The sequence below is a fragment of the Grammomys surdaster genome, unplaced genomic scaffold, assembly GCF_004785775.1.
Source record: "Grammomys surdaster isolate TR1022 unplaced genomic scaffold, NIH_TR_1.0 342, whole genome shotgun sequence".
Taxonomy (NCBI): Eukaryota; Metazoa; Chordata; class Mammalia; order Rodentia; family Muridae; genus Grammomys; species Grammomys surdaster.
This window is the reverse complement of record NW_021604761.1, coordinates 530,787-544,287: the sequence shown is the minus strand read 5'-3', so window position 1 is coordinate 544,287 and position 13,501 is coordinate 530,787. Positions and strand designations below refer to the sequence as shown.

The following is a 13,501-nucleotide window of genomic DNA, read 5'->3' as shown; positions in this document are numbered from 1 at the left end:
TAAAAAACAAAACACTGTGTTCAATCAACTATACTCAGCCTATTTAACCTGCCTTTCAGAGAACAATGTAACCATCCTTACATCTTGGATTTCCCGTCATCAGCTTCTACAACCGAAGATAATGTATAGCTTTAATCTTGAGCTATGAACTCTTCCCAGAATGCTCCTGACCCAGAATAATGTATGTTGTGGTAATCATTTGCTGAAAGCAGCCAACAGGTTGAAAGTAATGGTAAGCAAGACAAATGTCCCATAAAGTGGATATAGGTTGATAACATCTGTGTGGTTTTTGGGTGCTATTCAGTGTCAGTAACTTCTTCCCTTGTAAAACTGTTAAAGATTTCTGAAAAAAAAAAAAAAGTCCTTCAATCCTTTCCCATATCATTTTTTCTTCTGTTCAGTAAGTACAAAGCAAAGAACATTATTAGGGACAGACACGGAACAGAAACACACACCAGAGGCAAAACCAGAGGCGTCGGGGCCATATCAAACACACACAATGGGTAGGCCAGTAATCACAGACTACAAACAGCAGACACAGGGGAAAAAGTAGTGAATTCAAATTTGGATTTGCTCTTGGTCAAACTATACCAAGAAAAAGTTTCTATTTTTATTCAAAACACACACAATAAACTTTTCTTAAAAAGGAAGATCTATTTTCCTTCAAAATGCATGATTCTGTTGTGGGTTTGTTGTTGTTGCTTTGTTTGTTTGTTTGTTTTTCTTTTTTTTCATTTTTTTCTTTTTTTTTTTCGTTTGTTTGTTTTTCAAGACAGGGTTTCTCTGTGTAACCCTGGCTGTCCTGGAACTCACTCTGTAGACCAGGCTGGCCTCAAATTCTCAAGTGCTGAGACTAAAGGTGTCACCCAGCAATGATTTTTTTTTTTTTTTTTAAAGAAAGTCTCCTTGAACCACCAAAGCCCCTCTCCATCTTCCTACTCTCCTTAACCACAGTTTCACAGAGTTGTGCTCCCTTGCTGGGACACACCGTGTTCAGCAGCTTTCTCAGTCTTTCTGACCCTCAGGGAAGATGCCCAGCCAGATGCTCTCTCATAGAAGTACTTCCTACACTGGAATCTTGTGTCTCAGGATATGGGATGCCATGTCTCTCCCCTCTCTTGCTTGGTTCCTGAGGTAACCAAGGCAGCCTCAGGCCTCTGCTTACCACTACCTTTCAGCGGCCATGCTGAAATTCCTCAGGACGTACTGAGGCAGCAGCCCTCAGTGCCACACTACAGCCTCCATCCAGGGGTTCCTGTATGTGGTGATTTGACTTCAGTGCCACACTACAGCCTCCATTCAAGGGTTCCCATATGCAGTGATTTTTTTTTTTTTTTTTTTGGTTTTTCGAGACAGGGTTTCTCTGTGTAGCCCTGGCTGTCCTGGAACTCACTCTGTAGACCAGGCTGGCCTCGAACTCAGAAATCCGCCTGCCTCTGCCTCCCGAGTGCTGGGATTAAAGGCGTGCGCCACCACCGCCCGGCCATACGCAGTGATTTGACTTCAGTGCCACACTACAGCCTCCATCCAGGGGTTCCTGTATGCAGTGATTTGACTTCAGTGTCACACTACAGCCTCCATCCAGGGGTTCCTATATGTGGTGATTTGACTTCAGTGTCACACTACAGCCTCCATTCAGAAGTTCCTGTATGTGGTGATTTGAGTGAGACCGCTCCCCATAGGCTCATGTGCTTGAATACTTTCCCAGTTGGTGGAACTGTTTGGTAAGGATTAGGAGGTGTGGCCTTGTTGGAGCAAGTGTTGTCCCTGAGGGTGAGCTTTGAGGTTTCAAAAGACTCACACCATTTCCAGTTAACTTAACTACATCTGGAACCAACTAAAACCTAAGCAACTGTGGACTGGAGAGATGGCTCAGTGGTTGAGAGCACTGGCTGCTCTTCCAAAGGCCCTGGATTCAATTCCCAGCACCCACATGGTAGCTCACAACCATCAGTAACTCCAGGTCTCGGGGATCTGACATCCTCTTCTGACCTCCACAGGTACTCATGGTGCAGACATGCATACAGGCAAAACATCCATATGTATATAACAAAAAAAATAAAACAAGCAGCTGGGTTTGACTATGAAGAATTTTCTTGATTATATCATCTGAGGTGGGAAGATCCGCACTGAATCCAGCCACACCTTCTGGTAGCAGGTTACTTACATAAAAGGCCACGGATGAAAGAGGCTTTGTTTTCTACCTGTTTGCCCTCAGTCTCACTAGAAAGTTGTTTGTTTTTTTTTTAATTTTTTTGGGGGGGATTTTTTTCTTTGTTTTTTCGAGACACAGTTTCTCTGTGTAGCCCTGGCTGTCCTGGAACTCACTCTATAGACCAGGCTGGCCTCAAACTCAGAAATCCACCTGCCTCTATCTCCCAAGTGCTGGGATTAAAGGCGTGCGCCACCACTGCCTGGCCTACTAGAAAGTTTATCTGTCCTTTTCCCAAAGCATTCCTTCGCTGGTATTAGAGTCTCCTTCCTCAGAATTCCAGCATAAGCTGAAGACTGGCAGCTCTCTAGCACTTCCTTGGGACTGACTCCAGCATTAGACTGGGACACTCAGTCTCATGGACTTAGCAACTGCTGGATCCCTGGCCTTTCTGTCAGGATACAGACAGTATTGGACTCCTTGGACCACAGCCTGTAAGCCATGCTAATAAATCACAGACAGACAGACAGACAGACAGACAGACAGAAGCCTGCACAAGCATGTGCATGTGTACACACACACACACACAGACACACACACACACACACACACATATTCTAACAGTCCTGATCCTTTAGAGAACCCTGACTAATACAGCCTCCTCCTTGTAAATCATGCTATGAGCTCTCAGCTGTTCCTGTCACCACGCCCTTGCCTGCCATCATGGACTCTCTCTGAAATTTTAAGTCCAATTGCACACTTTCTTTTACAAGGTGTCTTACTCATAGTATTTTGTCACAGCAACAGAAAAGAAACCAATACACTGCATTGCACAGATGATGCCTCGTGTCTGGAAGCCACACCCATGTGGTGCTCAGGAAGCCCGCTCCACAGCTGTGTGGCTGAAGCACCTATCCCACTTCATGCTCCCTGTGTTCCCACTAGGCAAGTCACTTTGAGAAGTCCATCACTAGCCGGGCAGTGGTGGCGCACACCTTTAATCCTAGCACTTGGGAGGCAGAGGCAGGCAAATTTCTGAGTTCGAGGACAGCCTGGTTTACAGAGTGAGTTCCAGGACAGCCAGGGCTACACAGAGAAACCCTGTCTCGAAAAACCAAAAAAAAAAAAAAGAATAAAGAAAAAGAAAAAGAGAAGTCCATCACCACGAGGTCCGCCACCCCAGGTACTCATCCCCAGCCTACCTGAGCATGAAGAGCCGCCAAGAGGGCGTCCAGCTGAACCTCCAGTGTGCGGCTGCTCACGTTCACAGCTGCCTCCAGAATCTGGCCCAGGCTCTGTTCAAGACAGGGAGGAGATGGCTTCAGTCCACTTCCTGCCCCCCAGGAGGGATGAGGTCCAGGAGAACACCAACACCCTTTAAGACCCAAATGAAGAAGCTCTACCTTCACCTCCAGAATTTGGGGGGTACACTAAGAAACTTGTTTTCTGGGTCACAGGTCACTATGGAAGGTAGAGGGCGAGTCCCCAGGCTCCCATCCGGTGCATAGCAGAGAGGAGGCCGTCCCTCTCATAACCCAACACAGTATTTTAAGTTAGGGTTGTTTCCACAGGGTCTGATCTGAGGGGTCCCGGTGTCACTGCGCCCTCCCGCCCTGTAAATACCTTCGATATCTGAAAGGTATCTGCATGCTTCTTGTAGAGGCCGAGTACTGCAGGGAGGAGCTTAGGGAGCTGCTCTTCCAACCTCTCACTGGGAAGCAGGTGGCTCATGGGACCCAGAGCCGCTACCACGGCAAGCCGGAGCTGAAAGGACAGCAAAGGCCTCCCTGTCTACTCCCGGCCCTGACCCTTACGTCTACAGTTGCCAGTGCATCTATGCGGCAACTGTGGCAAGAGGTCAGACGCTGCCCAGCAGGACACAGTCTCAGGGCAGAGAGTGGACAACCACAGGGACCTACAATCACAGGCCTCAAGACCAAGCTTTAGAACAGGTTGCCTCTGGTTGGATGTAGGAGCTCTTTATCACCTCCTAAGCACTGATCATGGGCAGGGAATCTGGGCCCCCTTCTCCCCTTAGGACCACTCAGGCAGAGAGAAAGGGCAAAGGGCAAAGGCAGAAGGAGGCCCTGATGGGTCATGGCTGTACCTTGGTATCTCGGCTCTGCAGCCAGTGGTGGAAAAGAACATCATAGGCGCCAAAGATGTCAGCACCAAAGGTGTCCTTCCTGACTGTGGGGTCTGGGGCTTGGTCCAGGTTGGCCAGGTATTCCAGGATGCTTTCACTGAAGTGCTGCAGAGCTGTGAACACCTCACAGTGAGCAACTCCTGACAGGAACCACACTGGCTTCCCAGTGCTGCCCATGAACTCTCAAAACAGTCTGCACAGTGCTAGTCCGGCACCTGGCCCAGAGGGAGATCCCTGGATACTTAGGGTAAACAGAGCACGCGCACACACACACACACACACACACACACACACACACACACACACATCTGTATCTTTCCTGAAACCCGAGAATAGGGCCTTCTGTGAAAACAGGATGACTACAGGTCTGTCAGGACAAGGCCTCATATAGGAGAGTGGTCCTAACTCTTCAACACAGAAGCAATGGGGAGAGGTCAGCCATAGGTAACAGAAACTAATGGTGGGTGAGTGAAAGCCGAAGCCCCGGAGGCCACGATGCTATCGAAAGAGGTTCTCGCTCTGAGCCCCTAGGAAGGTGCCCATCCACCAACACCCGGACCCAAGGTCCCTGCAATAACCTTATCCCCATGTCTCCCCCTGACAAAAAAAAAAAAAAGGAAGCACTGTGTCCCCTCCCCCAGGCTCTTGCTACATACACCACAAGGGCTGTCAGGCCCAGTGAGAGGGCAAGAAGGAACAGGATAGAGGTTCCAGGTCTAGATGGATGGGCACAGGATGCAGGACTATTACTCGGGGTCTTCCTTGGCTATGCCCTGGGATCTGAATGGGGACACAGCTGGGTAGAGCAGAGGCTCTGAGTCACTGCAGGCATGCATATGAGAGGTCCTCTCATATGAGAGGTCCAAAGACATGGCTGGGATTAGAGCCCAAGACACAGGTCTGCATCTGGGCTTCGGGAGAATACAGGAGCAGGGGTGGGCACTGAGGCAGAAATCTCTGTGCTCCCCACCTTCTGGAACCAGTCAGCCTATCAGGGGCTCACATCCTGCCAAAGCTACCTTCACACAATCCAAAACCTCCTGACTGATGGAGCACGGGCAGAGCAGTAAATGGGGCATCCTAATGTAAATGCTAATTCTCAGATTATTAACAAGAACCTGGAAACTGGCCCTATTCTTTCTGCACAGCTGTGGCTCAGCCCATGTCAGGGACAAACTGTAGGATGCTCCTGCAGCCTTTGTACAGAGAGCCATAGGGACATGGCCTTGTCCACAGGATTCTCAGCTACCTCCTCTCGCCTCACTACTAAGCCCAGTGACCACAGTGTGCTGTGGCTACTTTGTAGCAGGTGTGCCCCTCACGTGAGCCTGGGAGTCCACCATAGCTGTGTGAGTTTCCCAACCCTTCTGAGCCCTCAGAGTTGTGAGTCCCGAGTGTGAGCCTGGCTTTACCACACATGCTATTCCCTGCATGGCAGGCTCAGAGTCACGGGAAGGAGATGACATTCTAGATGTTCAAGCTTCTCCAATAGTACCTTACTGCATCACTATTCTGGGATGGACCACGTTGGATCTGCTGTACTTTCTGGTACGAGGAGTTTCATACTTCATGAAGAGAGATGGCTAGCAAACATGTCTGCCGCCTGTTTGACCCTATTCCCTCTCTCTTGATCCTCTGAATCTCAAAGGCTCTTGCCTTTGAGTGGGTGCTACCCCCAGGATATCTATACTTACACCCTGCCCTGTGTCCATTCTTCTGTATAGTGACATGACCCACATCTCTTCAGTAGAAAATTTAGCTTCTTCTTGTTTGTTTGTTTGTTTTTTGTTTATTTTTCAAGACAGGATTTCCAAACTGTCCTGGAACTTGCTCTGTAGACCAGGCTGGCCTTGAACTCAGAGATCTGCCTGTCTCTATTGTCCAAGTGCTGAGATCGAAGGCATGTACCCCTACCACCCCCCCAACTGGAATTTTTAATTTTTTTTTGTTTTTTGTTTGTTTGTTTGTTTTTGAGACAGGGTTTCTCTGTGTAGCCCTGGCTGTCCTGGAACTCACTCTGTAGACCAGGCTGGCCTTGAACTCAGAAATCTGCCTGCCTCTGCCTCCCAAGTGCTGGGATTAAAGGCATGCGCCACCACCGCCTGGCGAAATTCTAATTTCTTATATTTTTATTTGGCCCTTTTTTCCCCTCACAGAATTTGTTTTTTTCTTCTGCCTTGTTCCTTCTTTTATCCCTTCATTCGGCTGTCTCATAGCATGCAATGGATCATCGAGCCTGCTCTGTGCTAAGTGGATATACAAATGTTCCAGGCTCATGCTAAGACTTCAGCCCTTAGCCGGGCGGTGGTGGCACACGCCTTTAATCCCAGCACTCGGGAGGCAGAGGCAGGTGGATTTCTGAGTTCGAGGCCAGCCTGGTCTACAGAGTGAGTTCCAGGACAGCCAGGGCTACACAGAGAGACCCTGTCTCGAAAAACCAAAAAAAAAAAAAAAAGACTTCAGCCCCACAGTCAGTGGCGTCCCAGCCAGTGCCCAGGGCAGTCTTGGCTGACCACGGGTGTCTAGAGGACACACCTGACTCAGCTCCCTGTGAAGCAGAACTCAACCGCGGCCTCCTATCTAGTCCAATAAGAGAAATAAACTTGAACCATCACCGATGCAGGGAGACAGCACAGCTAAAACTTTTAAGACAGACAACTTAAAAGAAATGAGAGAAAACCACCCTCCCATCAGGACCCCTAAAGAAATGCTCACTGCTTAGCCACTCTTTTCCTGAAGATGGGCCTCAGGGTGTTTGGTTCAGGTAGGCAAAGGTCTCAACTTCCTCACTCTTGGCTGCCGACATTGAGACCAAAGGGCCGGCAGACAGCAGGAGCCGTCTCACTCCTCAGCTCCTCTCAGCCCCAAGGTTCTTCCTTCAGAGCCAAAAGATATTAGTCAGCGTGGTCTTCAGGGGCAAGACTGTTTTTCCAAGTAACAGGTAATCGTATTTCCAGATGTAAAACCCTCACGACTTGTTACATTTGATTTTTAATGAGTTGCATACACTCAGAATGAAGGAGGTCCACTCTCCTGATGCCAGAGTCCTTTTCCTAGGAAGCAGCCAGCAGCTGGGTCTTCTGAGTAAGTGTCACTGGTTCTCCCACTGCAATGTGTCTTCCTTTTGTACCTGCAGCCTGCAGCCTGCACTCACAGCTGGCCCCTCACAACCACTGATATTTCTAGTGCAGCTCTGCCGTCCCTGCAGTCAGATCCTCTTACACCGGTGTCTGCTTGGCTCTGTGGGTGTCACCCATGCAGCCCTAATACCCCACAGCTTTGAAGAATGACAACACTGGCCACTCACCCTAGCCTCTTTCCCCCATATAAGACTGCCATCACCTGGGCACTCTTTGTCTCAGCCTAAGCTACCTCTTGGTGCCACACCCTTACCCTTCGACTGCTCTAGGGAAGACTGGATGAAATGCATGCCCAAGACCTGTTTCTCTGAAGAGCCTTTGCTTTGTCCTCACAGGCAGATGGCACTGGGAGAGTTAGGATTCAGTGTGTAGACTTCAGTCAGAGCTGTGGAAAACTGCCAAGTGGACTGGCACTCCTAAAGACCAGCTGTGTCAGTTCCTTACCAGTGTCCAGGGCATGTAATACTATACTACGGTCTTTGTGTCTGTCTGCTGCATCTTCCAGTCAGGGACCTGAGGAACTTTAGACATGCTTCCGTCTCTTTTCCAGGGGTCTGTCACTGGGATGAAGGCTCTGTGGTCTTACCCACTAACCCTTTCTTCTCTGTTTTTTTTTTTTTTCTACTTCCTACAACTCTGGACTCGGCCATTTTCCCCAGAAGTTTCTTGAACCACCAGCTGTTCTATGATACTTTTCATTTTTCTCGAAGTATTTCTAGAAAGCTTGGCTTTATTCTTCTTGATTGTAGCTCCATCACGGATGGTGACATGCTCTTGCTTCCCAAGTTCATCCTCCCTCTTATCTTCCCAGGATGCTAGTCACCAGTCCTTCCTTTTAGTTATCCTTTTCTTTACCCAACCTGCTGTTATCCCCAGGTCACACTTCCTGTTAATTTGGTTGCCACTTTCCTACTTGACTTTCCTCAGAAGTGGGGCTTATCTGCTGCCCGCCATTTGGGGCCGCAGGCCAGGCTGCCTACAACCCTGCCCCTTTGCACCTCTCTATCAGTTCCTCTATGGTGGCCTCCTGTTAGACCACTGCTCACCGCTTTCTGCTCCTACAGTACTGTCAACTACAGCTACCCAGGCCACAGATGCCCAGAACAGAGAGCACACCAGCCTGAGGTTGATCTGGCCACAGAACTACTGTATCCTCCCATAGAAACAAAGACTGCCCAGTGTGAGCAGTGCAGATAGCAGGATTACGCCTGCTGAGCTCGGTGACAGTAATCCCAGCAACTGGGAAGCTGACATAGCAGAACTGGTTTCAAGTTCAGAGATCTTGTCTCCAGAAACAAATCAGGGCTGGAGATGTAGCTCAGGTGATAAAGTGCTTGCCTAGCATACACAAAACTCTGGGTTCAAGCCCTTTTACCACATAAACCAAGCAATGGTTGCCTATGTCAGTAATTCAAGCAGGGCAATCAGAGATTCAAAATCACAGGCAGTCTGCATAACATACCCCCCAACCCTCACATAAAACAAGGGTCCACCTTGGTCGAGCCCACCTGCTACAGACTGAGGTGCCCACACAGCAGGAATTAGAAGGCATCTTTCTACAGGCCAGAATCAGTCCCACCAGATGTTTTCCAGGAGAGCCACAAAGCAACAGCAGCTAGTACTTGGCATGAACACTATATGCTCAGTACACAGTTTCCTTCCTCTATGTTGGAGAATCTCGACAGCCTCTACCTGGGTGAGGCCCCCTCTCCTGTTCCCAGCACCTTCTCATCTGAATGTGTGTTTACCAAAGCCCACACTGTGACTACTCTGTGACACATCTCCTACTCATCCCAAACTACACCAGGCAGGATTCCTACCACTGTGACCTGGTCCTGCTCTCAACCACAGGCAGAAACCGGCTAGGGAGAAGGGACCCCACAGACACCGGCTTAAGGAATGCAGGCCAAGAAAGACAGGAGCGCAATGGCAGTGAGGAGAGGAGGTAGGAGGTCAAGAACCACCTGGACTTTGCTGCTGTGAGAAGATGCAAGAGAAAACACGAGGGCCAGGATGAGGTGGGATGAAGAAAGGGTCCTGACCTGAGGCTTGAGGGTTCTGTCCTCCTGAGACCTAGAAAGGCCCCAAGGCACCCTTTCCACCAGGCTTCAGAACCACAGCCTTGCTGTCAGTTCTGGAGACCCAGGAAGCCCACAGTCGTGTCTGTGGAGTAAATGCTGCTGTTGGCAAGGCGCCCACGGACTCAGATCTCCACTTCTACCCCAGTGACGCTCTGTTACACCTTCCAGCAGAACAGAAGGCCCTCTACCACCAACAGCCTCCCTTACCACTAAGCACTGTTACCACAAAATTCCCATGGTTCCCTGCAAGCACACCGAAGGCTGTAGACACAGGCCATAGGAGAACGGTGGGAAGGCAGTGGACAGACAGTCCTTCCCTGCCATGGGTCTGAGATACCAGGTGAATTGTCACTCTGCTAGTTAGGAACATGTAGCATAAAAGTGGAAGCAATGCTCTGAGAAACATTCTTTCTACTCCCTAGGACCATTGAGACCTCTGGAAAAGCCCTGCAGGGGTTAAGAGGGGCAAGTCCCCAGTACATATGAGAGAGGCAGTAAGGGGGCAGGGGCTCTGTTTATGAGTGCAGGCCTTACCTCACCTGTGGCTCAGCCAACTGAACCCTACCTTACTAGTAGACAGCCCACATCCACCTCAACAGCACCTACCACAAAGGACACATTCGTACACAGCTTCCCAAGAGGGGCCCTAGTTCAGAAAGTGAAGGAGACGGGCAACGCCCATGGGCTTACCACAGCAGAACACCACCTTCAGCGCATCCTGCTTGGCCATGCCCAGCATAGGAAGCATGGTACTCAGGATGGACGGCAGAAAGGGAACCATGTCAAATGCTGTAAGAGAGAGGCTGTCACAAGGGCTGCAGGCCCAGCCTACTTCCCACCTACCTTCTCCTCAGGACTTGGAAGGGACCCACAGCTTAGGTATGAGCCCAGAACCCCAGGTCATCCTCAGAGGCCCACCAGAATTACTCAGGGACATCAAGGGACCAGAATCACTGTGGCACTTACCATTGGACACTGAGAGGTTAGCAAGTGTGTGCAGCACTGAAGAGTGAGGCAGCATTCCAGGCTGGAACCTGCTGAGCACCTCCTCCATCACCTGGTTGGTGAATCGCTTCCCCACGGCCACCAGGATGCTGCTGGCAGCCTGCTGCCAATCACAGTCCAGCTCCTGCACCCAAAGAGTCACCAGGTTGATCTCTCCCTGAACTTCTCAGGAGATACAAGCAAGATACTCGGCCCTCAGGGGCGGCTGGACAAGGAAAAGCTGCTGTGTTCCAGCCTTCCTAGTGAACACAGGTCAGAGACAACACGGCACAGCCTGCAGGCCATCTCCCTTCTTGTAGGGGCCCTGATGCCTAAGGGAGAAGCCACAAGTGTATCAGGGAGGACTGGTGAGGTAAGGCCTGGCAATGAAGAGGGCTGCACACAGCCATTAGTCTGGGCATGGATTCCCTCCCCTCATCCTAAGAGTTCAGGTGCCTAGTTCTCTGTCTCGGGGGATACACAGGATCAAGTGGTCAACAGGTCCAACTCCAGTCCTGTTCCAGATACCATGAGATAGAGGTCAAAGTAAAGGGCTGTCCTCAGCAGCTTACACGACAGAGGCCCTCACCTTGGTCCTTGTCATCTCACTGGAAGCCAAGAGAATGACAGTGCCAGCAGTGTCCTTGTCCACGTCATGGATGTGACTGGTCAGTACTGTCTCCATGGCCCTCAGGATCTTCGTACGGTATGGATGAGCCAGCTGAGGAGAGAAGTTCCCAGGGAATGTCCTGAGAGGTGGGATGAGTACCCAGGAACTCTGTGTGCATTTTGTCTCTACTGAGGTTGCACTGTGCAAGGCCATGCTCTCAGAGAGCACACTGGCCGAGCCTCCAGCCTTCGGAAGTGCCTGTGTGTCTTTAGAAGGGCCAAGGGCGGTCTTCTGTGTGAGGCAAGCTACAAGCAGATGAGCTGGTGGCTTGAGTATTGTCAGGAGGGTCTCCTAGAGAGCACCTCCTCCTTCCACACTTGGCCTCCCAGGCACGAGGAAAGGATCCCCTTCTTGAATCCTCGTTTTCTGCAGACAAGCCCCTCCTAGGGCTGTAAATAAGCTCAAAGTCAAACCCGGCCACCACTGCCCTCCTTCAGTCATGGTCCTTCTCTGTTCACAGCCTAGGGCACTACTGACCCAGTGTCCTGGACAAACCCTCGACACAGTCCTTTTATCCTTATCTTGGCAGCTCTCAGGTCACCCTGGACTCAAGAGCTGGCCACCTGCACTGGAAGGCTGGGGTAGACACTGTCTATGCCCATATAAAGGGCCACGAAGGAGGTGCTAGTGAAGGCTTCAGGTCGCCCATGGTGCAAATAGCCTGATGTACCCAGAATAGCCTGTATTGGGTGGCATGGGTGTTAGCAAGGGCAGGCTCAGAATAAGCCAGTATTCCACAGGCACTGGGACCACTTCTTCACTGACGCCACGAACTATCTCTCCCACAGCCGTGCTGCCTACCACATCAGGGGATGGCCAGGAGGACATGCCAGCTGGGACCTATGTAAGATGATACAGTTCAGTTAAGAAAGCTATACATGGGGCTAGAGAGATGGCTCAGCAGTTAAGAGCATTGACTGATCTTCCAGAAGACACGGGTCCCTACGCAGCAGCTCATAACTGTCTATAACTCTAGCTCCAGCAGATCCAACACCCTTTTTAGCCTCCTTGGGCACCAAACACATATGGTACATAGATATATATGCAGGCAAAACACCTATTCATATAAAATAAACTACATAAATAGAGACAGAATAATTTAAAGAAGAGGCAGGAGGAGAAGGAGAAAGAAAAGGAGGAGGAGGAAAAGGAGAAAGAGGAAGAGGAGGAGGAAGAGGAAGAAGAAGAGGAAGAAGAGGAGTCGGAGGAGAAATCACACATGATATCCAGGTTCCCTAGTTCAGAAGCAGGACATGTTTGCTGGATGCTGACATCTGCTGGATAAGCTACGATCACCCTTCATTCCTGAGCCCACTGTGGATGAGACATTCATTCCAGGAAGTAACCAGTACAGATCACAAAGAGCTTCAGAGCCAAGGAAGCTTAAAGGAAGCGCTTCAGCCCTGTTGTGTTTCCCCAGGATAAGGTTTTTGAATCCTCGTGTGTTGGTGCCCCAGGGAAGGGGGTGATACATTCTGAGATGGTGGTTCTTGGTCAGTCACAGAGGAAGACAGCCATTTCAGCTGGCTGGGTTCACATTTCTCTTTCCAGGAACATGGTGTTCCTGTAAGAGTCTCCCCCTGACAGGAACCACGGCCAGCATGCCAAGGGGGGAGAAAAGGGTTGCTGAGGCTCCTTTGGAGAAGAATGGAAAATTAATATGAGTTGGTATGCTTTCATTCAATCAAAATTATTAGGAGCTAGCTAGGAGCACAGCTCTGATGACACAGGAAGATTCTTCCAGTTCGTCTGGAGCAAACCTTTTCCAGCTTCCTCCAGGTTCTTGGTCCTAGAGGCACATTTCAAAGACCACTACACGGTCTTCCCAGGCTTCCAATTCCCCTCACCTTCACAGGGTACTCTGGGGGAGACCCTGCCTTCCCTCTAAGGAGAACGATTTCCTCAGCTGACCTCTCAAGGCACTTCCCTCCAGCAGCCTGTCCACTGGCCATGATGCTCTGGCAACTTCCTGCTCAGCACAGTGAACAGGCAGGGCGGCCCCTGAGGCTCGTGAAGCAGGTAGGCTCTATGACCCTGGTCTCTCTACAGAAAATATCAAAGGAACCTACATTTTAAGAGATGGCTGGGTGGCTAGGAGCACTTGCTGCTCTTGTAAAGTGGCTCACAAACACATGTAATGCTCACTCCAGCAGGGCTGGTGCCCTCTTCTGGCCTCTACAGGTCTTGCATGCATGTGCTACACATGGACAAGCAGGCACATACACACCTACACATAAATAAAAAAGAAGCAAGAGGCTGTAGAGATGGCTTGGAGGTTAAGAGCATTGGCTGCCCTTCAAGAGGAACGGAGTTCAATTCCCAGCACCC

The 13,501-nt window shown here is 50.1% G+C and overlaps 1 protein-coding gene across 7 annotated transcripts in view; it reads right to left on the bottom strand.

Moving 5' to 3' along the window:
• Mroh1 (maestro heat like repeat family member 1) overlaps nt 1-13,501 on the bottom strand; it is a 75,237-nt gene that overhangs the window by 42,682 nt on the left and 19,054 nt on the right. For all 7 annotated transcript variants that reach the window (XM_028778868.1, XM_028778864.1, XM_028778869.1 and 4 more), the window contains exons 5-10: nt 11,093-11,224; nt 10,486-10,648; nt 10,210-10,308; nt 4,260-4,411; nt 3,776-3,916; nt 3,355-3,447 (exon numbers count right to left, since the gene is read on the bottom strand). In XM_028778868.1, the coding sequence (XP_028634701.1) occupies nt 3,355-3,447; nt 3,776-3,916; nt 4,260-4,411; nt 10,210-10,308; nt 10,486-10,648; nt 11,093-11,224 (780 nt within the window). The remainder of the gene's footprint in view (nt 1-3,354; nt 3,448-3,775; nt 3,917-4,259; nt 4,412-10,209; nt 10,309-10,485; nt 10,649-11,092; nt 11,225-13,501) is intronic.